The sequence below is a fragment of the Onychomys torridus genome, chromosome 1 (genome assembly GCF_903995425.1).
Source record: "Onychomys torridus chromosome 1, mOncTor1.1, whole genome shotgun sequence".
Taxonomy (NCBI): Eukaryota; Metazoa; Chordata; class Mammalia; order Rodentia; family Cricetidae; genus Onychomys; species Onychomys torridus.
Window position 1 is genome coordinate 103,314,538 of NC_050443.1, and position 27,343 is coordinate 103,341,880.

Genomic DNA, 27,343 nt, shown 5'->3' on the forward strand with positions numbered 1-27,343 from the left:
AGGAAGCCGGGCGAGGTCCAGCGCGCAGGAAAGCCCCGCGCAGCGCAGCGCGTGGAGCCTGAGCGCACAGGTAGGAATGGGCGGTGGGGAAGGTTCGGGATCAGCCAGAGGTGGCCGCGGAACCGAGCAGGGCTGAGACCAGAGTGCGCGGATCCTCGGGTGGGCGTGGGGCTGCCGGGCTCCCTTCCTGGCCAGGGTCTCCTGCCGTCGGGCGCGGGTGGAAAGCAGGTGGACCACCCACCCGCTGGTACCCAGGCAGTCTCCGAAGTCCCCACCGGGACGCTAAGAGGATCTTCTAGAAGCCGAGACTGCCTAGCTCCTCCCAGGTTCCGGTTCAGTAACCCAGGAACCTGAGTATTTATTGTGGCAAATTGGACGTTGTATAAGCCAGCCAGTCTGAGATTCAGAGCCTGTCCCTGAACCAGCTTTCCTGGTCCCTGCCTTTCCCCAGTCCTCTGGGAGGTGTGGGGCCCACTGTGGCCTTCCCCACTCAAAGGTGGTTTTTGGGGAGTCGAGGGGTATTTGCTGAGACATTTCTCCCATCCTAAAGTCTGATGGAGAAACTGAGGCTTGGGATATATCTGGCCAGAGAGAATCATGAGTTCCACAGTCCTGGCAAGGCCTCTTAGGAATCAGCTAGGGGAGTCATGACCGCATTGGGGGACACTGAGACAGAGATAGGAGGTGACCAGTATGCCATCCATTTGTTCTCCAGTTCATCCGCACTCTGCTAGCTGTTCTAGGCTCTGCCCTCTGAGGAAAGAACACACAAGACAAGGTTAGGGTGTAATGAGCAAGACACCTCTTACTGGGGAACTACAATCCCTGAGCCAGTTTGGGGTGTGGGAGAACACTTTGGCAGGTTGAGAATCAGAGGCAAGAGAAGGCATGCAGAGCTGTGGGTACAGCATGGGCAAAGGCTAGAAGGTAGGAAAGCTCACTATGCCACCCAGCTAACTTAGGAGAGCCAGATATATGGAAAGGTAGTGCTGTCGGAGGTCCTGGGTGCCCTGCTGGAGGGCCTGGATAAGTCACAGGCCAATTCCTGGGCCTGGCCCTGCTCCTGGATCTTCAGGGTAGGGGTGGGGAAACACGAGTGAGTTGTCCAAATGACCACACACTGGTAACTGGGCAAGGTTGTGATCATCCGAGGGTTTGCGGTATCGGGCTGTGCTGTGAAGTGCTGGGGTCTTCTGCAATACCATTCCAGACTGGGGAAGGCTGAGTGGCCAGGGAGGCTGTCCCTGAGGAAGGCACAATGGCCTGCTGTTACCCTTGGGGACAAATGAAGAGAATGTTTGTCCTCATCCACACTGCACCCTACTTTGCAGCCTTTGGGGCCTGAGGCGGGGACCCAGCTGGGGTACACATTCACGCTTGGTATATGTAATAAGAAGCTTGTCATGATCCCCTTGGCCCAGGAGGTCTGCTTGGGAAGTAAGGCTTGGAGGTTGAAAGCCAGAGCTTCTGACCTAGCAAAGGCTTGATTGGTGTCTTGCGTGCTCCAAGCTCAGTCTCTGTGGTGAAGTTCTGAGGACACTCTAGCCGTGTGGTGAAGGTAGATGAGGTCATTTATGCCCCATTCAGAAGTGCACCTGGGTGCAGCAGGTGCTAAGGATTAAGTGAACAGATCTTTATTGTTACCCACAAGGATTCATTTGGCAAAGCGAGAATACTGACATCCAGTTATGTGTGTGGGGACTTTGCTGGGGGTCCCACATCGGAGAGTGACAGAGGCAGGGGCCAGAGACTCCTTTCCTCCCCACCTGGCACTGCACTGTGCCTGTGTCTGCCATGACCGGACACTCTTGAATATTCCTCAGTTGAACCTCTGAGGTCAGTTTGGCTGCGTCTGACTGGATTTCCACTTCTGGGCTGGTATATCTGCACGAGGCTTGCCTGGGTGGGCACAGACTCACCTGACTCAGTCGAATATCCAGCATGGATCCGGGCATCTTTGGAGTCCAATATTCTGGTTCTCTGAGCCGGAGGCAGGGGGCGGCGGGTAGAACTGAAGACAGGGGCCTGAGCCTCAAATCTGCCCTTGCTGCTCCTATCCATGGAATCTCAGAAAAGTCACTCCACCTCCCGTTTGTCGGAGGTGTCTGGGATGAGGATGGTCATGAAATGGCGTTTCTAAACCATTGCTCATGGAAGGACAAGGCAGTTGATTGTCTTCTCCCACTTAGGGGACATTGCTTTACCAAGCTGCCCCTGGTACTTCTTTGCTCTGAGGGACCAGGTGTGCCAGGTGCTGTATCAGGACAAACATGGGGTGTTTGACAAAGTCCTTGTAGTAGTTTAGACTCCCCGAGAGGAACAGACTCTCACACCAGATCCACAACCCTGCCCCACTGTTCTGAAGAGTAATCAGGGCCCCTCTATGGCACCACACTTGCAACTGATTGGCGGGCGATGCCAACCCTGTTGGGTCATGAGTAGCATCTCCTACACACCATTAGAGGTGATGCGTCTAAGCTCCTGGGGTTTCACAGGCACCACCAGTGACAGGGCCAGGCAGGGTCCTGCAGAAAAAAATGGGAGAAACAAAGGTCAGCAGGAGTCTCTTGGAGTGGTGACACAGGACTTCCTGTGGCCTGTGGGCTAGGAGTGCAGTTCAGTCTCTTGAGTGTAGCATGTCTTTCTGAGAAGCACTGATGTCAGGCAGTTCCAGGTGCTGCTGCCACTGACTCAGGCTGCCTCTGGGGCCCACAGCCTTGTGGAGGCAGCAAAGCTTCAAGTGGGGCCCCCAGCTGAGGGACTCCTAGATGTGTGAGCATTGGGAAGGGAAGAAGTGGGTTTCATGGGGTTGGTGAGAAGATGAGGGGGGGGGCGCCGCTCTGGGACTGAGAGCCTCCAGCCACCAGAAGTGTTACCAAAAGGAAGTCAATACTCATACGTGCTGGATGTCAACCAAAAGGCCAGGGTCAAAACCCCAAGTGACCCAGCAGTAGAGGTCCCCAGGAAGCTGACAGTCCTGAGGAGAAGGTGACTTTAAGGAGTTGGCTTTGGAGTTGAGACCCCCAAATAGGAAAGAGCAGGTGCAAAGGCTCTAGGCACGGAATAGTCTCCTTGTGTTTTGCCCACAGCAAGGAAGCAGCAGGACTGGATGGGATGGAGGGAGCAGGGAGGGGCAGGAGGAGAAGTCAGGGGAAGTGGGAGGAGCCAGCCAGACACCTATATTATCTTAGTTTGTTTAGGCCCTGGCAGGCAATGGTCTGTAAGACACTCACGTTTTCTGGGTGAAGTGACAAAGCTCAGTAACTTATTTAGGGTCACACAGTAAGCCTCCCGTCTTTACCACATGCAACTGAGGTCAGCTTTTTACTTGGCTGTGCCCAATAATCTTGTTCATGCTGCCAGGCTTCCACCCAATCAGTCCGAAGATTATTGTTAAATGAGCCCCTTCCCCACAGTCCTAGGGAGTGAGGAAGGTGTGAGGAGGGTCGGGGGGGGGGGGCAAGTATATAAGTGCATGTTGGGTTGAGCTCCTATCCCCAAGGAAGAAAACAGGCTGGTGTAGAGCCCTGACAGGGAACACTGTGATACCAGTCCTACCCACAAGCCTACATGCTTAACCTCTGTTCAAGCTCCCTAGTGGAGGAGGAGAGTTTATAAGAACAAGATTGTCTTGGTTGGATCCGGGAAACATCGTTTACTGGTCCGTTTTGGAGAACTTAGGCGGCCTGAGGTTTCCTAGGGCAGCCAGAGGGGTGTTCCGCCTTTTCAAAAGAGGAAGTGAAACCCAGGGAGGAGAGCCACAGCCATGGCCGTGGACTGGATATCCTTCCAACCAGCAGAGTTGTAATCTCCTGTCCACTTGCCTCTGGGAGATCCTACCGCATTGCTCTGGGGATGACCACGGATGACCACTGAGACCAGCTTTCCAGGAACCTCAAGTTCCTGGCCCTGGTTCAGCTCCCTTGGAGGTACTGACCATCCTTCCACTCCAGCTCAAGGTTCCTCGGGTACGGGCTGTTCAGCTACAATTATTCTAAGTGTTCCTTCTACCTTTGCTGACTTTTGAGTGCAGTCTGGCTTTGGATTTGTCTTGGTTGGAGTCCTTTGTAAAGCCTTTTCAGTCGGAGCTGAGGGAGACTGTCATCACCTCCTTGTATCTGGAGCGTGGCCTATCTCCATGGCCATAGTTAATGAGAGTCAGCAGCCCCCTTGGCGTTTGTAATGGTTGGGCTGAGGGAACCTCCATCTTTCTCCATCAGGTGTTTCTTCCCACCTGAAATGTGTTGTTTGAATTGTTTCCAGTCTTTCTTGTTTTCCAGTATACTTCAGGCTAAATAAGTCTGTGCTGTCCTTCTGTCTCACTGCTGGAGAGATGCTAGTTTCTTCTTGTTTCTGCTGAGGGAGCTATTTGGAAGTGGTGTGTGCTTTTGGAGTGTTTTTTTGATGGGTGGCGTTTTTTGTTATCTCTGCCACTGGATGCTAAATCTGGTCCTTCAGGCTGCTGTGGTAGAATCATGTGGCTTCTGTCTCAATGGTGGGGAATTTGTTGGTCTTTTTAAAAAGGGATTTTTCTGACCATTTTTTTTTCTGGACATTCTGATGTGTTTGAAAGGATGTATGTGTATGTGTACAAATGTACATGTGCATGAAGTCCGGCGTCTTCCTGGATTGCTCTCCACCTTGTATGCACAGCTAGTTTATCCCCCAGAGTTTGCTAATGGTGTTTGTCTTGCTAGCCAGCTTGACTTGGGGATACCCTGTCTCTGCTTTCCTAGTGTTGGGAGTACAGGTGGCTTCCTATACCCACCTTTACATGGGTGCTGGGGATCCAAACTCTTGTCCTCACGGTTGCCCAGCAGACACTGTAATCACCGAGCTACCTCCCCAACCCCAGTGATCGATGTGTTTGAAGTTCACCGCATACACCTGTGACCTCAGCACTTGGTCGGCTGAGGCAGGAAGATCCTGAATTCATGGCCAACCTGGAGGACATAGCAAGTCACCCTATGTATTTTAAAGTGTATGTTTTCTATTGAGAGTGAAGTCCTGGAAGACATGTCTGTCAGTGTGAGCCCACTAACCACACCAGCTGTTTTCTGTGCGCTCGGCTCCCTAACTCATCATTCTCCTTCAGCATCTGTGGGTCTCGGCCCGGCTTCTGAAGCGGTGTAGTCAGTCAGATGTGCATCATTGAGCAGGCACAGCAGGCTCTGGATGTCACCTTCCCTCTCTCCATGTGGAGCAGCCTGAGCTCTTCCCTGCCACATTTGAAGTGCCCTTCCCCCTGGCAGTCACTCCACGCCTGCCACCCTTGCTTTTTCTCTGGTGACTTCATGCCCGCTTGCTGCTAGAGGACCAGCACTCCAGTCTGCTCTGGAACCGGGATCCTGAGCATATTGCTTTCCTGTTCATAGAGTGGGGTGCGGCCTGCCCTGCCTGTCTGCGGTGGGGGTGTAGCTTCATGCGTGGAAAAGCACTTGCCTCGAATGTGTGCTTATGGGCCTGGATTCAGTCCCTAGCACCATAGGGAAGAAAATGCGATACTGAAGAAAGCAGGCATCGCGGACCTATCATACATGCGTTCATCCTCCAGCGCAAAGCTCCTTGGCTGGTATTTCAGACAGCAAGGCTGGCAGAGGCGAAGGCCCGAAGGCCCAGTGGGAAAGCACCTGGCCGGGATGAATGTTGTGAGATGGTCTATGACTCCAGTCTGGCTGCCTCCTCTTTCGTGGATATGAGGCATAGACCTTGAGGGACTTTCAGTTGAGAATTGGCACAGAACTGGCAAAACTCAGAGAATGGGAAGGAAAGGGATGGTTAGACAGTGGAAAGGTAGACTGAGTAAGAAGCAGGCTTGTCTGCGGTGGTAGAGGTATGGTGAGGAGGGCAGTGCCAGGGGAGGAGGGTGGGAAGTGAGGGAGACAGCGTAGGTAACCCAGCGAGTGGGACTGCCTAAGGCACACTTGTTGACCTGGGTGGCAGGGGAGGTGTGGACTTGAAAGACAACTCTTCAGCTCCTCACCTGCCTGGTGAGGGCTCTAGAAGTTCTCTGACACCTTGATGAGCAGGTGAGGAGGCATCTCCAACCCACCTCCCTTCCCATCACCATGGTGCCCAGTATCGGGGCATGGTAGTGGTCACAGGGACAGACAGGGTGGACTCTCCATGGTGCTAGCTCTGGAATGGTCCTGGAGACCCCTTCTGCCATTCTTTTCCTCTTGCTGGGGTCTCCCAGCTTCCCAGGTCAGGTCCCACCCACTGAACACCACTAATGATGGTGGCCACATGGGGACCCCAAGCTTAATTTAGTTATTTAGGAGTTATTTCATTATTGTTGGACAAAGGGCCAGGCACAGCCTAGGCAGTGCTCTGTTTACAGATACAGAGAGCCTACTACTGTTCTCTGCAGGCCCTTAGGTCAGAGTAGGGGGGCTGCGGTTCTCAGGCACAGTGGGGTGACTGTGGAGTATAAGGGACCTGTGTGAATGCTTGGGGAACCTAGCTAACACTTCAGGGTCCTAAGGAACCCACCGTCTACTGACGCTAGAGACTCAATCTTCTTTGCTTCACTTTGCCTATTTCTATGAGATAACTCTCATGATGGAGATCAGGCTGGCCTTGACCTTCTGACTTGGGCCGTCCTCATGGCTGGCTGCAGGGCACCCCCTCATGGCCTTTCTGTCAGCTCCCTACACACAAAGCTCTGGCTAGTAGTGTAGCCTGCCCCTCCACAGCAGGTCCTCTGCTGCCTATTCAGTCCCATATCTCCTGAGGACCTGGTTCTGGCTTCTCGTCCTGGGATCTATGTCTGTCCATCCTGTCCTCTGCCCATGCTATGTGGCATGGAATTGGAGATCTGGTCCTTCTGAGCCTGTCTTCCACAGTGGGCAGGAAGCTTGTGCCTATGAGCCTTCTCCCTGCCGTCATGGTAATGATCACTTTTAAAGTCTCTGGCTTTTCTCAGTGGATAGAAGTAAGCCTTTCTCCCTTCTCCGTAAACCCTGTCCCAGGCCATGGTTAGTATTTTTGCTTCCTCGAAGCTGCTCACTAAGGCACATAAACCTGTTCCTACTTCCCAGAGGAGGAGACTGAATTCTGACCTCAGCCTGCAGGTCTTGGGCGGTCAGGGTGGAGTTGCACTTTGTCCCGGAGCCTTGACCTATATCTTCGGCACACTAGGGTCCTTGCCCATGTGGGAGGCCCTCTGTGCCAGGGCTCAGAACAATACAGGGTTGAGACAGCAGGAAAAATGCAGACAAGTGCCCCTTGCCCTCACCACACCTGTCTGGCACACTGGGTATTTACCTGTGTCCAGTGTCTCCTGCTGTGGGTGTGAGGGAGGGGCATAAAGTCCCAGTCACCACTAGACAAGTTTTCTATTGAAGGCCATGAAAACAATGGCAGGGCCTGAGTTTTGGTTCCACCACTACCTCTCTGCTGGACACTGGACCAAGAATGACACGGTCAGAGTTCAAATCCCAGCCACAGTAGTCACCAACTGTGCATCCTTAGGCAGGTTCAGAATCTCTCTGGGCCCAGGTTGCTCCATCTCTAAAATAGGGCTGATACTGGATTGACAGTCTTCTCAGTTGGTGTCAGAGTTCAGTGGGCCCCCGAGAGGTGGGAGGATGGGGGGACATGCAGGGGTGATGGTGCTGGCTTCTGCAGATCTCCGGAAGCAGACAGAATTGAATCAAGTGTTCAGGAGCCAGGCATCCTGTTTCTGGAGCAGTAAGTAATGACCATAGTGGAATTGATCACAGCTCGCTGGCCACGGCCCAGAGCCCTGCTGTAGGCCAGAGATGGAAAATTCTAGCAGAGGAAGGGGCATCATGCATCACCATGGAAGCCCCCCATACCCACTTCGATGTCCTAACAGGGTGTTAGAAATGCAGCGTCAGGCCTAGCTGCTGGGTGCTGCCACCAGAGTTCTTGAGGAAAGGGCTGGGCAGGGACGGTCAGCCTGAGTGGAGGCTGGAAGGAGCTGGGCCTAGTTGCTCTCTTGGCTTCCAGAATTTTCCATAAGATGGGCTTCAGTGATCCTGGTTGGAGTTGCCTGAAGGCCTCCCCAAGGACACTTAGCATTTGGTGAATCTGTCCTCATGAGAGCCACTCCTGTCTCTTCTGGAGGAGGTTCTACTCACTGCACAGCCTCCGGGCTGTTAGCGTGCATCCCTTCAGGACTCTCAGGCTCTCTCTAAGCCACTAGAACATTCTGCTCCTGGGGCCAGTGGCTCCTTGGACTGGTGTCCACAGTTCGTGCTATTCCTGTAGGCTCTTCCGTGGCAGGGTGCCCAAGCACACGCTCCTCTGCACCAGTCATCAGGTGTCATTGGCCCTGCTCTTTATCCAGCTCCAACAGGCCTGCTTCTCTTCCTTCTTTAGAGTCCTTAGTGGTTCCCTATTGCCCCCAGCCAGTCCTGGAGTCTCTGGCCTGGTAGACAGTGCTGCCACCTGGGCCTGCCGTTATAGCCAATCACACCACAACTCGCTCCATCCAAGAGCTCAGCTGCAGGCAGGAAGCTCCAGGCCCTCACTGGTGTCTGGTCTGCTGGGTTAGTCACCTTCCTTACCTCCAGGCCTCCTTGAGAATTTTCTGAATCTGTATACTGGACTTAGGAATTGTTCACCCTCACCAGGAGCTTGGAAAGCTGACTCTTGGCTCAGAGATCTGCCTGCTTTTGCCTTCTGATGCTGGGATTAAAGGTGTGTGCCACCACACCCGACCTTTGTGTTAGTAATTCTTGATGGTGAGGTCTTCAGTCTTTCTTCCTGCATTGTCCCTTCCGCCCTTGTGGGAGCCCTGGGACCTCTTGCTGGCACCTGCGTGGTGGGCTGCTGCCTGGCCTCACTTTTGCTCCTGACTCCTAGGTCCTGCATACCACCAGCCACAGGGTCATTCCTAAAATCTCACATTTGCTTAAAACTCTCCAGTACCTTCTCACCTCACTCTGGTACTTGTTAAAAGAATCAAATAGTGAGACCAGCTGGTGGTGCGTGCTTCCAGCCGCTCAAGAGGTAGAGACAAGGATTACAAGTTCAAAGTCTGTCTGGGCTACAGAATGAACTTCAAAGCCAGACTCAGTCATGTAGTAAGGCCCTGTCTCAAAATAAACACACACACACACACACACACACACACACACACACACACACACACACACGCGCTGGGCATTAGCTCAGATGTAGCATGCTTGCCCAGCGTGTGTCAGACCTTGGGTTCAATCCCCTGTACCAAGAAAGAGCAATAAAGGAGTTGAACAGCAATATTTATAACTGTAGGAGGTGGTACATAGTGGATGCTTTCAAGTCCTCGTGACCAGAAAGGGTACACAGGAGAGCAGGTGGCATCTATGGGCTTACTGGCTGCTTCTCACTCCAGTGACAGCAGGAGCAGCTGTGCCAGCCCCTCCTGGGCTGAGCCAGCACAGATAGGAGCCCTGGCTTGCACTGCCTCCCTGTCTGAGGTGGGGCTGCTGACGTGGCCACCATTTCTGGGAACCCCAGTGGCTGCTGCCTGGGAGCAGTGTGTCCTTGGCCCCCAGCCAGCCCAGCCCAGCCGTCTTGAAGTTGAGAGGAAGCCGCAGGCCTACTTAGACAGGAATCTTGGGTCAGTCACTTCAGAAGGCACCACAGCCCCTTGACCTTGGCTTCCTCTGCATGTGCAGCTTATCATATTGCCATCTGCCCCACATTTGCACTGTGTTTCCAGAGGCAGCAAGGTGGTCAATCCCACATTTTGTGGGTTTCATTCTGGCTCTGGGACCACGGCAGGAATCATACCAACTCCTGCTTTAAGTGTCCTTCCCTGTGGAATGAGATGCTGATGGCACCTGCCTCACAGGGCGTCTGAGACGTAAGCTAGGGGAGTAGTCAGCATCCCATACAGCCATCTGGGCAGAGGTGTGGTCCAAGGTCTGTGTTCAGATTGTTGGATTTGCTCTTGCCTATTTCTCACCACTCACCCTAACACACAGCTACCGAACACACACTACAGAATATGCCAGGCAGTGTTCTGGGGACCAGGGACAAAGGAGTGATGATAGAGACCCAGACCAGTCCTCTCATGTCTAGCACTTATGGAGACAGACTCACAATAGCTCTGGTGACACATACATGATTTAAATGACCAGTTCCCTTTCTTTTTCAGGGAGGGCTTGAGAGTCTCACTGTGTAGTGCTGGCTGCTCTTGAACTTAGAATCTCCCTGCCTCTGCCTCCCAGAATGGGATTAATGGCATTCGCTACTGTGTCTGGCCACAGGTTACAGTTCCATTTCTCAGTCAGGAGCATCTTAAGGGGGGTTCCACATCTTTCTGCTGTCCCAGCTTCTTTGGTAGACTATTTGTATGCTTTGACTATTTTTCTCAAAGAAGTGTCAGAATGGCTGGCAGGATCTGTATTTTAAAGCCTTGAACTCTTCATTGCTTCCTCTCGTCCTTTTCTTGTTTTCATTTTTCCCTCTTGCATGGCTGGGGATGGAACTAAAGGCCCTCTGTAGGCTTTGGCATAGCTTTTCCACCAAGCCACATCCTCAGCGTCCTTCTTTCTCCAGTCAGGTCCCTCTCTCCACCATCCCTGTGCTGGGGACAGAGACGTTTTTGCTTACCCTCCCTTGTTGGGGTGGAGGTTAGTGCCAGGCTGAGGCTGGGGTGATTGCTCAGTGGTAACAGGGCCAGGAGAGCCCTCAGCACAGGGGGAGGGCCAGACATGGCTCGCAGGAGTGTTTCTGGGCTGTCAATAAGAAGGAAGCTGGTAGCTACTGCTCAGAGGGCCCTGGAGGCTTGTGGGGCCTCAGGAGGGTGAGTAGAGTCTTCCAAGTCATGTCACGAGGGACTTGGAGTTTGTTTGTTTTTTCTACTTCCTCAAATTTAAACTTTATTTTCAGATAATTGAAGCTTTAATGCAGTTTTAAAAATAACAGAGAAACAAGGAAGCCCTCAGTTCCCCCAGGGTTGATCTTGCGTACTCGAGTGTGTGTGTGTGTGTGTGTGTGTGTGTGTGTGTGTGTGTGTGTGTGTGTGTGTGTGTGTGTGTATGCGTGTGTGCACATATGCCCAAGGTTGATGTCGAGTGTCTTCCTCTCTTACTTTCATCTTCTTTTAATGATTTATTATTTATTTTATTTTCTGAGGATGGTTATCTTGCCTGACTATATGTCTGTGTACTTCATGCATGCTGGTGTCCTTGAAGGCCAAAAGAGGGCAGGCACTGAGTTCCTTGGAACTGGAATCACAGAAGGTTGTAAGTCGCCATGTGGATGCTGGGAACCAGACCCAGGTTCTCTGTGCTCTCAGCTGCTGAGCCATCTCTCCAGCACTTTTGTTGTTGTTTTTTTTTTTTTTTTGTTTTTTGAGACAGGGTTTCTCTGTGTGGCCCTGGTTGTCCTGGAACTTGCTCTGTAGACCAGGCTGGCCTCAAACTCACTGAGATCCGCCTTCCGAGTGCTGGGATTAAAGGTACCTGTAGCCCATCATCTTTTGAGATGGGGTCTGTAATAATAGTAACAGCCTGGAGCTCACACATTAAGCTAGACTGTGGCCAGTGAGCTACAGGGAGTAGCTGTCCCCTCACCCCGAGAGCCAGGGTTACAGACACACCGCTAGATCTTACGTGGGTCCTGAACTCAGGTCCTTCTAATTGTACAGCAAGCACTTTATCCACTGAACCCTCTCCTCAGCCCCTTCCTGGGTTGCTTTCTTACACATCTCTACAGAGTCACAGCCCAGGCACTGGCCCCATTGGTCCCTAGAGATGCTCCTAGCATCACCATCTCCTTAGGCACTTGCTCATAATTTGTGACTTTCACACAAGCCTATGGGCCACAGTGGAGACCCAGGACCCCGCGCAGCACAGGAGTCCACATGCAGCTCCTTCACCAGCAGTCTTGGGCCCCCTTCCAACCCTCATGGCCCGAGCACCCATTCCTAACATGCGATTTCTACAGTGGTGTCTAAGAGTCCCCTGTCACTCTCCTGTCTCAGGCACCTGGACTTGACTCTTAGTTAGGCAGGCTGCTCTGAGGCACCTGTGGTCTGGGGCCCATGTGGAGCTGGGCAGGTCTGGGTTGTTGAGGGGAGTAGTGGTCCCTGAACTTGTTCCTCATTTAGGAACGACTCTGGCCCCATCCACATCAACAGCCAACAGCTCCAGACAGCTTGCAGTTCCAGATTGAGCTTTCAAAACCCCGCCTATCAAAGACCCTCGATGGATGTCACCACTTTAAGGAGTTGCCTTTGCTACTGAGTCTACACTTGGGGCTCCAGGAGCCCCCAAAGTGGAATGAAATGTTAAGTGTATGTACCTTGCCTAAAGAGGGTTTGGCTTGCACTCTCTTTAGTGACCCTTTGAAGAAGGACTTTGGGCTTCTAGAAAGTGTCTGATAGCACCATGAGAGGCAAATTCAAATCCTGTAGGGCTTCTACAGCTGTGCAACCTCAGGCAAGTCACTCAACTTCCCTGTTCCTTCATCTGAAAATGGGGGAATGGATAGTACCTCCTTGGTAAGGCTGTTTTGAGTGGGAGTTGGGGAGAGGTAGAAGAAAACAGTCTGGAACAACTAGCTGCTTAAGTGAGTGGTGTTGCAGCTGCAGCGGGCAGAGCTTTCCAGGTCCTCCAGGACATCAGGTCATCATCGTGTTCCCCTCCAAGAGATGCACAGGTTCACGTGGGCACCGTCACCTCCCTTGTCCCGTGTCTCAGTCTCTGTTAATAGGAGCCATGAAGACCATTGTTCCTGAACAGCCGCTGTGCCATTGTCCAGTTGTGAAGCCCTTGGCCTTTCCACAGCGAAGCCAGGCTGTTCCCATTTGAAGTTGACAAGTGTGAGGGTCAGTTTTCTTGGCTGATTTTATTTCATTGTTGGGTTCAGGCTGTAGTCCTACAAGCTGAGGAACATACTTGGAGCTCAGACGCAGATGGACCTGGCTTCTGGCTTTGGATCTGCCTCCTTGAGGGTTCCAGGCCTGTGTAGCCCAGGTTGGACTTGACGTCACAATCCTCCTGCTTCAGCCTGCCAGATGCTGGCATCTTGTCCTCTCCAGGCTGGGTTCCTGTGTCTTGCCCTGTCCCTTCATCCTTGGAGCACTCTCTTAAGCTCATCTGTTGTTCACCTTCCTAAAGTTGTCTGTTTCTCTCTGGAACTCCAGGTCCCTCGGTGTGGGGCTGCAGTCACATGTAATGGCAGTTACGAAGGACTGGTGTGAGAGGGCAGCCCCAGAGTTGCAATGGAGCTGAAGAAATCGAGTGCCTAGTAGTAGCTGTGGTGGTGCCACAGCAGGCCCCCCACACCCTGAGTGCTGCATGTGCAAGCTCATAGAGCACAGTGACATTAGGAATTCACACTTGGTGGCAGTGCAGACACATCTCTGCCTTGAGAGCTCACCGCACCACTGGGGACAGTGTCCTGCAGGTCACTGATGCCATGAGCCTTTCTTTGGTGGCTGGAACTGGATGCGTGTGTGACTGACTGGGTGTCCGTCCACCTTGTGACTTGCTTCCTGTGTGTGACTCTGCCAGGCCCAGCCTGCCAGGTCCGTGCAGCAGAAGGAGTCAGAACCCAGAAGCCGAAGAACCCTGCTGTGGGCTCACAACTGCTCAGGACCAAAGTGGGCCTGGGACTGCAAATTTAGATATGACCTGAGATAGAGACCCAAGCAGGAGGGGACACTGGGACCAACCCACTGCTGCCCAGAGGGAAATGGCACAGGCACACAGCTTCCCCTTCGCAGAGCTTTCCTACCCCCCATCTCTCCGCTCCTCTTCCTCCTCCCATCCCCCCATTTCCTTTCTTTCTTTCTGCTTTGAGCCTCCCCCCCCCCCCCCCCTGCCCCCACCATGCTGGCGGTGGAACCCAGGGCCTGCCATGTGGCCAGGCAAGCGCTAAGCTGCCCTAGCCCCTGAGCACTCCCGGATCTGGGGTCTTCATGTCATTTCCCTCCCTGGGACCACCCCCACCCCAGCCTGGGTTGTCTTTATCACTGAGCCAGGTGAAGCACTTCCAGACTGTTCCAGCCGCAGTGTGGGTGGGCCCTGCTGGTTTTATCTGTTTCTTGAAGCTGCCAGCACCCCCTAAGATGGGCACTTACTAGATAGGGATGCTCAGGCACTGTGTGCAGCTTGCTCTGGTTCATGGCTGGTTTGGGAGGGAGCCAGGATTTGAACTTGAGAAAGTCATGAATGTATGCCAGTGGCATTGTCTCTGGCTCTGTGTGGAGAGGACACAGAGATATGGGGGAGAGAGGCCGTGTCACAAGTGACTGAGCCCTGCAGAGCCCAGATCGGCACTCACCCACTCTTTTCTCCTGCAGGCACCTTTTCATCCCCAATGGGGTGGCTTTGCCCCAAGTTCCTGTCCTCTGTGAGCTGTCTGATTTTGCTGTGGGTGGCTGGCTCTGGTAAGTCACCACCTCTCAATCATTTATTCATCAATCGTTAATGGCATGCCAAGGTCCTAAGGTTCATCAGTGTGGTCACGGAAGGGGACAGCCAATGACAAAAGTCCTGACTAGTTATTTGCATTGACACTAATTCAAATTGAAGATTGAGGTTGTCCTGGAAATGTGTAGAAAATAATTGGAGTTATATGGCAAAGGTCATCAAAAGATGGTGGGAAAACTCAGAACCGAGTCAGGGGGCTTGAGGGCCAGGGTGGAGAGGGGGAAATGCAGTTTACACCAGGGTGCTCAAGGATGTTCTCTCAAGGGACAGTGCGTCCAACTTGAAGGAAGGCAGGGGAGGGCATGCCGGTGCCTGCAGATGTGTCTTTGGTAAGGCCCCCGGGCAGAGCCTGTCTGGCATGTGTGTGGAGGATGACACACATGTTACAGCTGAGTCAGAGGAGCTGGGAGAATCTGAACTGAGGACGTGGCAGTCGAGTGAAGACCAGGGTGGAGTGGAGGTCGGGAAGAAAAGAGGTTTCTGGATCAACCTAGAAGGTCACCATGAGGACAGATGGGAACTGACTTCAAGTTTCTCATCCCTGTGGCCAGGTGTGGCTTACACCTGTCAGCTCAGCACTTGGGAGACTGAGGCAGAAGGATTTTGAGTTTCAGGCCAGCTTGGGCTACGTGATAAGGCTTAGGCCAGCCTGGGGTAACTATAGAGACACTGTAAGAAAAAAAAAATTGGGGGCTGGAGAGATGGCTCAGAGGTTAAGAGCACTGCCTGCTCTTCCAGAGGTCCTGAGTTCAATTCCCAGCAACCACAGGGTGGCTCACAACCATCTGTAATGAGATCTGGTGCCCTCTTCTGGCCTGCAGGCATAACACTGTATACATAATAAATAAATAAATCTTTAAAAAAAAGAAAAAAGAAAAGAAAGAAAGAAAAGGAAAAAAAACAAATGGACTCACAAATTCTGCCCCAAGCCCAGACAAGGGCAGACTGTTCTGTGTGACGGGCAAGGCCAGGGCAGCTGTGGGAGGAGGAGCGGGGTCAGGAGGTCAGAGTTTTGTTTGCTGTGTGAGCACTTACTACACGGCAGGCCACACCTACTGGCATGTACATTGTGACTTTGTCTGGAACGTGGCCATGCAGGGCCTGGGTCAGAAAGCTCCTGAGGCTCCCAGATAGCAATCAGAGCACCCCGGAGTTAGCAAACCCCCATGATCACTGGCTGTACCACAGCCCCCTGGTCTCTCAATTATTGGCAGGGAGCTGACATAAAAGTGCCTGTCCCCTCCTCCTGCCCTGCTTCAGTCTCTTCTGTTGACTAAGCCTCTTAGACACCAAAGGACAAGAGCCTGAGCAGTACAGAGCAGGGTCATCCTCTTGCCTCAGTGGATAAGGGGGTAAGGGGAGGAGATGTGGGGAGTGGGCAGTATGCTTTAGGGTGGGTGCTACTGAGGTGGAACGCGCGCGCGGCGCGTGTGTGTGTGTGTGTGTGTGTGTGTGTGTGTGTGTGTGTGTGTGTGAGAGAGAGAGAGAGAGAGAGACAGAGACAGACAGACAGACAGACAGACACGCGTGCATGCATGCAGGCATGAGTTCTTGGTCCTGTTTGCCCTGGCCTCCCTCTTACCTTGGTGGTAGAAGACCCTGGCCATGATCCCACTACTCAGGCCATCTTGTCTTTGCAGGGAGCATTAAGCTCCTGGGTGAGCCCACCTGCTTCTCTGACTACATCCGCAATTCCACTTGTGAGTGGCCACTGGATGGCGCTGTCGACTGCAGATCTCAGCTCCACCTGTTGTACTGGCTGGACTTCGAGTTCTCTGAGTAAGGAGAGTAGGGGGACCATGCCCAGAGGTCTGTGCAGGCCTTTGCTGCTCTAGGCAGGCACCAGGATACATTGTGCTGTGTGGCTTGTGGCAATGTATTGGGTGGTGTCTGAGGTGGAGCCAGGTCTGGGATGAGGTATCCTGTGTGATACTACAATTTAGCCGAGCTTGGAGCTTGGTGGTACAGACCTATAACCAAGCAACTTGGGAAGCTGAGGTAGGAGGGTCACAAGTTCAAGGCCCACCTGGGCAACTTAGTGAGATCCTGTCACAAAATTAAACAAGGGAAAGGGCTGAGGATGTAGCTCAGTGGTAGAGTACTTTCTGACGGATGACCCTGAGTTTGGTTGCCTGCACCTCACCCCCACCCATAGGGTACAGAGGACACTGAGGGACTCTGGACCTACTGTCACTGGATCATGTGGCTGGAATATTCAACTAGACAAGCACTTCTCCAACTTCTTTTGCACCTGAATGTTAGCAAGGTCTAGAGCTAGATCTTGTCTCAAAAAGAATCACAGATGCGGTTGGCAGGATGGCTCAGTTGATAAAGACTCGAGCTGAATCCCAAGGCTTGAGCTGAATCCCCTGGATCCACATGTTAGGCAGAGAGAACCATGGAATTTTGACTGGTGATCCCTGAGCACACTTAGCCATGGGGCAGGACTTCGTGGAGTTTGTCATGAGGGTAGATGGCAGGTCATACAAGCATGGTGCCCAGGCTTGTTCTGGACCATTCCCTAGCACCCAGGTGCCCTGTGAACATTGTACCTAGGACAAAACCAAGACCATAGACCTAGTACTCCAAAGACACAGACACAGCCCTAATGCCTCCTGGGGGACCCTCCACCCTCCTGTTGCCTTAAAACAAGTGAACTGTGCTTTTGTCCACTGGCTCAGACCAGACACTGGCAAATGATGGACCTCAGGTCAGTTGTCCACTACTTATATTTTTGGTTTTGTTTGTTTGATTTTTGAGACAGGATCTCTCTGTGTAGCCCTGGCTATCCTGGAACTCACTATGTAGGCCAACCTGGGCTCAGACTCACCAAGATCTGCCTACCTCTGCCTGTGCTGGAATTAAAGGCATATGCTAGCTACCACATCAGGCAGACTACTGTTTTTACGAATAAAGTTTTATTAGCATGCAACACCTCATTAATTTGTATCTTGTCTGTGTCTCCTTTGGGGCTGAATCAGCAGTTTGTTGTGGGGACAGCAACTATATTGTCTTCAAAAGCCTTCAATTTCCTGTCTGGCCTTTTACAGAAAATGAGTTTTGGCCCCTGGCCCATGAGATGTAGGTGGCCCATTGGCAGAATTATACTGGTGTGTACAGGACAGGAGCCTGTGGGAGGTGTGCTGGGCCTTATCACAGTCCACTGTAAACTGAGGGATGCTGGGACACCTTGAATTTCTTAATGCTCTCAAGCTAAGTCCTGGGATTGAGGTCTGTAGCCAGAGCAACATGGGAGTGTCCAGAATGAGGTGGGACAGGGCTGTGGCCAGCAAGATGCTAACCCCAAGTCAGGTGCCAGCCCGGTCCTGGCTGCTTAGGTCTTCCTGTCAAGTGGTTGGGAAGCTGGTGATCATGGGAAGTTCCCTAATTCAGCCTGTGCCTGCAGAAACCACACATGCATCCCAGAGAACAGCGCCAGCACCATGTGTGTGTGCCACATGTCCACAGATGAACCAGTCCAGACAGACACCTACAAGCTGCTCCTAAAGACTAAGGGGCAATTGCTGTGGTATGGCTCCTTCAGGCCCAGTAGCAATGGTAAGTAAGGCTGGCTGGCTGGGTGCCATGTGCAGGGGGGTGGGTGCACACTGGCAGGAGGTCAGCTGCTGGTCTGTCATATAACCTTGACCATGGAAGGTCTGCAGCAATCCTTAGCATGAGCTTCTTCCCACGTAGGTTTATTTATATCACTGAGGACAGAGCCCAGGACTTCACAGGTGCTAGGCAAATGCTCTGCCGCTGAGCTGTACGTCTCCATGCAGGTGTAGTTGAAACAGGAATCCAAAGCAAAAATTTGCTGCTGGGTGACCTGGTGATGTGACTTATGGGAACCTCAACTTGCAAAAGAGGTTGAGTGCCCTCATCTTGTAGATCAGAGAAGGCAGGCAGCCTGCCTGAGGTCACACAGCTTCTCAGTACCAGGGCCAGAATTGAAGAGCACATCTCCCCAAGATCCCAGGGTTTTCTATCTGTGGTTAGAACGGCTGCCCAGACCACCGGGGACCCACAAGTTATTAGAATTGGCCCATGAATGAATTTAAAGTCATTTTCGCATTGACTTGAGCATACACATGACAGCCGTGGTTTCACAGATATGGTGACGTAAGAAGTGACGGAACTGGCCCCTGTAATCTCAGCACTCAGGAGTCAGGAAGGAAGGTCAGGAGCTGGGGGCCAGCCTCCCCTACGAAAGAAGAAGAGATGAAGTTGTTAGTCGGGACATTAAAACAAAATAGATTTCGGGGCTCAGGCCCCTCATGCAGGCACCCTTTCTCCCCAGTGAAGCCCCTGGCTCCAGACAACCTCACAGTCCACACCAATGTCTCCAATGCATGGCTGCTGACATGGAGCAACCCGTACCCATCGAAGAACACCTTGTACAAGGAACTCATCTACATGGTCAACATCTCCAGAGTGGACAACCCTGAGGAAGTAAGTGGGTGCCATGGGTCCCTGCTGTTGCCTAGGGATGGGCCTGGGAAGGAAGCCTCCATCTTTGGAGTCGGGAGCTTGGGAGGTGGTATGGGGTAGGACAGTGAACTAGAGAGCTCACTCCTTGCCAGGCTCTGCCCCGGGCACATCTTTCCCCTTCCTGGTCCTCCATTTTCAGTGTGCACCTGTGTTGGCCAGTTTTCTATCACTAAGATAAAGTACTGAGATAATCAACTTTACAAGGCAAGGTTTATTTAAGTGCATGATTTCCTAGAGATCAGTCTGTGGTCACGTGGCCCCATCACTCCGGGCTAGTTGAAGCAAGCACTATGGCCAGAGTGGAGCAAAGCCACTCCCCTCACGGTGGCCCGGAGGCAGAGGCGCACACAAGCATGCACCCACTGCCCTAATGACTCCTAAGAACATGCCCTGTGACCCACCTTCCTCACGCTAGATCCCACCAACTCACAGTAGCTCCACTCTAGGGACCAAGCCTCTACCACAGGACCCCAGGAAACATTCTGGATCCAGACCATAGTATCAGGAAGAGGACAGACCTATCCCTACCCTCGTAACTCTGTTAGTGAAGGGCTTTGAGCCACACCTGCTTCCCGGAAGGGGACAAATGAGGTTATTGGTGGCAGAGTGGTCACTTCAGGCTGGGCATACTCGTGGTCACGTTTGCTTTTGTGTGTCATTCATGGTGACCTGTCTTGTGTGCATGGGTGACATCACAGCTCCTTGCCGAACACACATTAATGTCTAAAAATAGAGTTGAGCTGGGTATGGTGCCTCTAACCACAGCTCTCAGGAGACTGAGGAGGGGGTGGGGAGTTCTAGACTAGCCTGGGCTACATAGACCTTTCAAACAACAACAGCAAATAAACAATCCAAAACATTTCCTACACAAGAAGGTGTCATCAGGTAGACAAAGGTAGGTGTCTGCAGGGGCTGCCTAGGTCCCTGCTTCAGAAGCAGGTGGGGGTTATTGCCTGCCACCCATGTCCTTCCCAGCATTCCCAGCGGTGGGATGACTCCAGAAAGTGCCGAGGTCACTTACTCTCAAGGTCGTACGGTTTAGCCTTAGTTTACAGTGTGTTCAAACTCAGTTTAACCCATTTGTCCGGATAATGGCTGGTATCACCGCTAATCTTGGGAGGAGCCAGGGGAGGGCTGGCAGCCTCTATTTCATTCTGTGGTGGAGGGGATGTGGGAACGATCACATGCCCAGCTTGGAGGGATCATTCAGGACAGCAGCCAGGCTGGGAACCAGCACACGTCCCTGCCGGCTGTCCACTCATCCGTCCTTCTCTACTGACAGTTCATAATCCACAATGTGACCTACATGGAACCGCGGCTGCTCCTCCCAACCATGACCCTGAAGTCGGGGGTGCACTACAGGGCACGGGTGCGGGTCTTGGCCCAGAGCTTCAGTAGCACGTGGAGTGAGTGGAGTCCTAGCATCATGATGTACAACCGTGAGTATCCGTGCCCTGGGCTGCGAGGGTCTCTACAGCCATGTGTGTGCTCTTGTCATGAATTCCCTCCTCCTGACCCTCAGGGTTTCCAGTCCTGGAATGCCTCTAACTGTACATCCCCCCCCCCCCCCCCCCCCCCGTGGATGTGGTATAGTGGTCAGGGGCTGCGGAAACAAATAGGCCCACAATTCCATGGTGGTCACTGTTTAGTCCATTGTGAAGCAGTCCGACTGAGTGCCACAGACAAGTCTGAGTCCCTGTATCCAGCACAGGGTAGCTGCACAGTCGGGGCTGGGGAAGGTGACTCAGTGGTACCGCTGAGGGGGCGGGAGAGCTTGTACAGAATGGACACAATAGATGGCACACATTTTTCAAGCAAACGTTGACAAGCTGTTACTGAAGGAGCTTGGGGCTCCAGCAGTGTAGCAAGCACACCGGAATCTGGGAGCTGCAGAGCTGACGTGTGTCACAGACAGAAACACGGGGTACAGGAGATGGCTCCGTGCCACGTGAGTGAGAGGACCTGAGCCCGAATCCCCAGAACCCATGTAAAAGCCTGGCGCAGTAACACATGTGTGTATCCTGATGGGAATTAGGAGACAGGAGATCTCGGGAGCTAGCCTGTGTAGACAGTGGTGAAAACAGACCCATCGCAAACAATGTGAAAGGCCAGGACTAACACACGTGTGCCATGGCTCACACACTCCCGCACACGTCATGAACAAAAGATTAAAAATTGATGAAAAACCAAAAACAGAAGCAAAGAAACCAGGTAGAGCCAGATGATGGCACGTGCCAGGAAGGAAGGGAGGGAGGCAGAGTGGAGGGTGGAGGAGATGGTGGGAGACGGTGCCAGAGACATCTTCTCAGAGTCAGTGAACAGAGACGCCTGTGCTCACGCTGAATGTGTGACCTTTTAAATCCCGTGGCCTTCACAGCCTGTGAGAAAAGGATGTTTCTAAGCCCACTGGACAGATAAGAACACCCAAAGGAATAACCAACTTGCCCGCCCATGCCCCCCCCCCCCCCCCACCCTACCCCACCCACACCCCCCGGCTGCTCAGCAAGGACTTGATAGAGACAGGCTTTGAACTCAAACCCTTCCACTGGTCAGTGTACTTGACCTCTGAGCTTTGGGAAGACAAGAGCAACGGCTTCAAGCTGTTGTGATCTGGACTTGGATGGGGACAGTGAGGACATGGGTGTGTAAGAGGGAGAGTTGAGGGACAGGTGGGAGGGCTGTCGGCAGCCAGGTAACCAAGGGTCCCAGGGGAACCCCAAGTGAGCGGAGGCAGACTGCACATGGCCCGGGGCGGGCTTCCAGCTCATGGCTGTCCTTCCCTTGCAGACTTCCCCCTGCCCCTGGAGCAGCGCCTCCCACTGGGGGTCGGCATCTCCTGCGCCTGCATCCTGCTCTGCTGCCTTTTGTGCTACGTCAGCATCATCAAGTGAGTTTCTGCTTTGGCTGCTGCCTCAAGCTGGCCCTTCTGGTGTGCCAGGTGTGGGTACCCTGCTTATCTGTCCCGGCTGCCGTGATACACAGTCACGGGATGACCACTGTGCTGCCAGAGACAAGGATGGCAGGGTCCCCGGTCCGAAGTCTGCCGCTCAGGGCAGGTCAGCCAGTGGCTGGGCGTTTTCCACAATGACTGTGCTCAGGTGGAGAGAACCAGGGAAGTGGGGGTAGTGATGGTGGGTGCTCTGGAGGGAAGGAACTGGCTGGGGCTGGGGAGGGAATCTTTCTTTGACGTAAAGGAATGCAGCTGTCTGTGGTCCCTCTCAGTACTCTTGGTACGGCCCAGGCATTGGGCCTGTGGTGGGAGCAGAGGAATTTGAGCAGATGGTGCAAAGGTAGTAGGATGTGGTGAGGCCTAGTGATTGTGCTTGCTGGTTGGTGGCTGGCGAGCTGTCCAGAACCTGAGCTTTGTAGGCTCAGAATGACTTTGAGACGAAAATCTCTAGGGAAGCCTGGGCAGGGCTGGTAGATGGGGAAGATCTATTTCTGGTGAGTTCTACCTTGGAATCTTAGGCCTAGGGCCATGTTCTTTGTGAAATGAGATTAGAGTAACTGAGGATTGGTACCAGGGAACTGCCCACGCTTGTCTGAGTCTTCGGGAAATGCCAAGTCCTCTCTGTGGCTTGCCTTTCATGCCCAGGTCACCCTGAACTAGGCACTGCTGCTCTGAGCCTCAGTTTCTCTCTGCCTTGTGGCTCTTCCCTTCCCCCCACCCCATGACCCTGCACTATTGTTGGAGGCTTTTGCTCTTTTCGGGGGGACCTGCCACCCAACTCCCAAATAAATCATGTGTAGAGGCTTATACTTAATTATGAATGCCCAGCCTTAGCTTGAGTTAGTGTCTTGCCAGCTTTCTTTAACTTAATTATCCCGACTCCCTTTTGCCTCTGGGCTTTTCCTTTTCTATTCCTGTATACCTTTGTTTCTTACTCTGTGGCTTGCTGTGTAGCTGGGTGGCTGGCCCCTGGAGCCCTCCTCCTTCTCTGGCTACTTCTAGCTCTCCCTTCCCAGATTTCTTCCTCTGTGTATTCTCTCTGGCTGCCAGCCCCACCTATCCTTTCTCCTACCTTGCTATTGGCCAGTTCTTTATCAGACTACCAGGTGTTTTAGACAGGCACAGTAACACAGTTTCACACAGTTAAACAAATGCACAGAAACAAAAGTAACACACCTTAGAATAATAGTCTACTGCACTGCACCCAGTGGCCTGTAGCTCTCAAAGGCACATGACATGTTCTTGGTCATGTCCCCACCCTGAAAGTTCTGTCCCTTGACCTTTCCAGGGCTATTCCTGATACTCCCAGCCTGGCTTCTCTTTCTCACTTTCCTCTCTACACCTCTACACTGTTTCATTTTTATTTTTTAAGTGGTTTGGAACCCAGGGCCTCACACATCCCACTCTATTCCTGATCTCCACCCTGGCTTTCTACCTAGTTTTGGCCTCAAGACAAGGTCTTGAGAAGTTGTCCAGGCTGGCCTCGAACTCACTTTAGCCCAAGAAGGCCTTGAACTCTGACTTCCTGCCCAGACTCCTCTTGAGTGGCTGGGTCGATACCCAGTCACCATGCCTGGCTGTGGTCTTTGCTCATGGTGAACGAGTACCTTGTGACCATGTCTGCGTATACTTCTTGCTTCTCTTCAAGGCAACCCACAGGGGCTTTGCCTGGCTCTCTGTCTGCCTTGATCCCTGTGGCCCTGGCCTGGCACAGTGATGGATGCATAGTAGGTGCTCAGCAAATAATGTGGGAAGATGGTGGAGAGAGATCCACTGGAGCCAGGCAGTCCAGGAAGAGAGGGAGAACCTGCTTCTCCATGGCTCCTAGCCTTTTGGGCTTGTTAAAGCCAGCATGGCGGAATGCTCCTGCTGCTCCTAAGAAGCGACTGTTGGGGGAGCAGGATCCTTGCTGTGTAGCCTGAGCCTTTGCTGGTACAGAGGCAGCTTCCTCAGAGACTACCATAGTGTGAGTCTGCAAAGCAGCTCTGCCAGCACACTTGCCCTGGGCCCCTCTCCCCATTTAGAATGGCCACGGTGATAGAAGAAATCATCCTCAGCAGATTAGGACCAAGATTGTTGTTCCATATCCAAAGTGGAGTCAGTGTGGCCTCCGTGCCCGGGGAGGAGTGCTTGCCAGGATGCTTGCAAGAGCACCTTGGTCACTGTTCATTCAGAGACTGACCCACTTCCTTTCCACCCTCAGGATTAAGAAAGCGTGGTGGGACCAAATTCCCACCCCAGCATGCAGCCCCCTGGTGGCCATCATCCTTCAGGACTCACAGGTAAGATGCAGGTGTTCCGTAGTGTGACACCCAGCCACGGGTAGGGTGGGGGCAAGGAGCACACCACTGGGACTCCAGAGCCAAGGAGGGTAGTGCGTGGGTGCCAAAACACCACACAGTGGACAGTTGTGAAACCCTTATCCATGTGGGCCCAATATTATTTCTGCCGTGTTGTGCTGGTCACACCGAGTACTAGGCCCAGGTCAGAGTCAAGGATGGGATGGGGGGGGGGGGGGGCAGAGTGTCTGAAACCATTTGCCATCCCCAGTGCACTTTCTTTCATTTGGGGGTGGGGAGGGTGGATGAAAGCTCCCAGAGCTCTGTGGGGTCTGTGTGGACCTCAGCTGTCCAGGTACAGTTGCTGTCTGTGAAGACATCGAGCCTTCTGTAGCTGGGTTGGGCTGGCCGACAGCACCCCACTCTCTCATTGACTATCTGTTTTAGGTGCCCTTGTGGGAAAAGCAGACCCGAAGCCGGGAGTCAACTAAGTGCCCGTATGTATCTGAACTTGAACTTGGGTTGTCGCTTTTGTGGATTTGGGAAGTGTGGTAGTTACTTGGCTGATAGTGGGGTCATTCTCCCTCTCTGTCCCTCTCTGCCCTCCTCCACACAGCTCCCTTCTTTCTCAGGGAGGCAGGAGGTGATTGTGGGTGGTCGAGTCCCCATTCTGCAGCGAAAACAGACCGGGTATTGATTATAAAGTCAGAAGTCCCTAACACCCCAATATCAATGCAGGGTGACCCCATGCAGGTTCTATTCCATGAATAGGGCTTTATCGAGTGTGGCGAAACTGAACCCTAAGTTTTATTTCTGCAGACACTGGAAGACTTGTCTGACCAAGCTGCTGCCCTGCTTGCTGGAGCATGGTGTGAAGAGTGAGGCAGAGTCCCCGAAGGCTGCCAAAACTGGGCCTCTCCAGAGTCCTGAGAAGGCAGCCTGGCGTCCTGTGGAGGTCAGCAGGACAGTCCTCTGGCCAGAGAATGTCGATATCAGTGTGATACGCTGTATGGGGCTGTTTGAGGCCCCGGTAGAGACTGAGGAGGAAGAAGAGAAGACGGTCAAGGGGGACTTGAGCGTGTTCCCTGAGAACAGTACAGGTGCCTTCCAGGAGGGGCAGGCAGACATCATGGCCCGGCTCACTGAGAACCTGTTTTCAGACTTGCTGGAGGCTGAGGATGGGGTCATTGGCCAGTCCAGCCTGGAGGAGTCGCGCTCCCCTCTGCCTTCAGAAAGTGAGCAAGCTTCTGTGGCCTGCGACTGCTTCCCCATGGGGTCCAAGGAGGCCACTTGCCAGGCCACAGGGCAGTCTTCACCCCTGGGCCCTCCTTCGGGCAGCCTAACCCACAGTGCAACTCACCCGGCCTGCACACAGGTGGCGCTTGTCGTCACAGACAATCCTGCCTACCGTAGTTTTAGTGACTTCTGTAGCCAGTCCCCACATCCTGGGGAGCTGACCTCAGAACAGCAGCAGGCTGGCCACCTGGAAGAAGGAGACCCGCCATGCCCAGCTGGCCCCCATTCTTCAAGCCCACCTATGCACCAAGGGGACAGCTGGGAACAGATCCTTCACCTGAGTGTCCTGCAGCACGGGGCAGCTAGCCCTAGCCCAGCCCCTACTAGTGGCTACCGGGAGTTTGTGCAGGCAGTGAAGCAGGGTGCCTCCCAGGACTCCCGGGCACCTTGCTTCGGGCCCAATGGCGATGCCGGTTACAAGGCTTTCTCTAGCCTGCTCGGCAGCAGTGAGGTCTGTGCAGACACAGCAGGACCAGGGACTGACAGTGGGCACGGAGGCTACAAGCCATTCCAGAACCCTGTTCCTCACCAGTCTCCTAATTCCATGCCCTTATTCACCTTCGGACTGGACATGGAGTTGCCATCTAACCCTCTGAACTCAGTCCCACCCAGCAGCACCCCGGAAGGCCTTGGTCTGGAGCTGGGACTCAAAGGAGGTGACAGGCTGAAGGCCCCTCCTGCAGATCAAGTGCCCGAGCCCTGTGGGGATGACTTGGGCCTTGGCATTGTGTACTCATCCCTCACCTGCCACCTCTGTGGCCACCTCAAGCAGCACCACAGCCAGGAGGAAGGTGGCCAGACCCACGTGGTTGCTAGCCCCTGCTGTGGCTGCTGTTGTGGGGACAGGTCACCATCCCCAGGGAGCCTCTCGGGGGCCTTAGAATCCTGTCCTGGGGAGATGCCACCAGACTCCAGCCTCACCTCAGCACCCAGGACACCTTCAAACTTGTCAGTGGAGGGCAAGACCCCTGGTCATGCTCCTTTTTCCAGCCAGACCACCAAGGTGTCTACAGGCACCCTGGGCATGGCAGTTTCTTAGGTGAGTGAGGGTGGTGGTGTTGCTGAGGTCTGCACTGAGGCCAGGGTTCATCCAAGCCAGGGATGTGCCTTCTGGGAGACATTCCTGGCAGGCTTCCCGGGAATCCAGAGAATGGTGAACTGAAGATGTAAACTTGGCCTGACCCTGGGGCTTGGAACCTGGCTGCCTCCCCACCACTGGCCGGGGCTGTCCTCTCACGAGGGACTTGAGGGCTCAGTATGCTGTGTCTCACAGCAGTGCTAAGGGTCCTAAGCCCTCTGCTCTCCCAGCTGTTGCTGCCCTACCTGCTCAGGCCCATTCTTTCCCCCACCAAATAGATCTGTTGCCCAAGGCTCACAGCAGTTCCGGCATAGCTCAAGCTGGAAGCTGAGCCTAGACACAGCTGCCTGGCAGTGACTTGGGAGGCCCTAAAAATGGGTGGAAATTGTTGGTTCAGGCCAGTAATTGGCCCCATGGTGGCCGTTCATTGAACAGCTGCTATAGGTTGAGGCTGGAGGCAGAATCTGCTGCTGCAGCTAATTCAAAGCAACAAGGTTACAAGACATTTCTCAAGTAGCCAAGGTCACTGCCCACACTTGACCTGCAGCCAGGGCTCCTGGGATGTGGAAGCGGAGATCTCCCAAAACAGATGCAACTGCCCAGTGGTGGGTCCCAGTGGACACCACTGCTATCAGTCAAGGCGAGACCACAAGGGGGTGAGGCTGTTTGTGGTTGGTGGCCGTGGGGTAGGGATCGCATACAACAGGCCTCAGTCTGACTGCGTCCTGGAAACATGGGGCCAGGCTGAGCAGCGTCTGTCTGTCTCCACCTTTGAGACTGCTCATGCGTTTGTGAGGAGGGCAGGCCAGGCCACATGGAGCTTTACATCAATAAAGACTCTGTCTTGTCA

At 53.3% G+C, this 27,343-nt stretch overlaps 1 protein-coding gene across 1 annotated transcript; it reads left to right on the forward strand.

Moving 5' to 3' along the window:
* Nucleotides 1-27,343, forward strand: Il4r (interleukin 4 receptor). Its single transcript, XM_036191597.1, has 10 exons — nucleotides 1-70; nucleotides 14,270-14,356; nucleotides 16,040-16,178; nucleotides 17,806-17,957; nucleotides 18,700-18,851; nucleotides 20,173-20,329; nucleotides 21,678-21,777; nucleotides 24,044-24,122; nucleotides 24,567-24,616; nucleotides 24,939-27,343. The coding sequence occupies exons 2-10, from the start codon at nucleotides 14,287-14,289 to the stop codon at nucleotides 26,452-26,454; spliced, it is 2,415 nt and encodes an 804-aa protein (XP_036047490.1). The 5' UTR covers nucleotides 1-70; nucleotides 14,270-14,286; the 3' UTR covers nucleotides 26,455-27,343.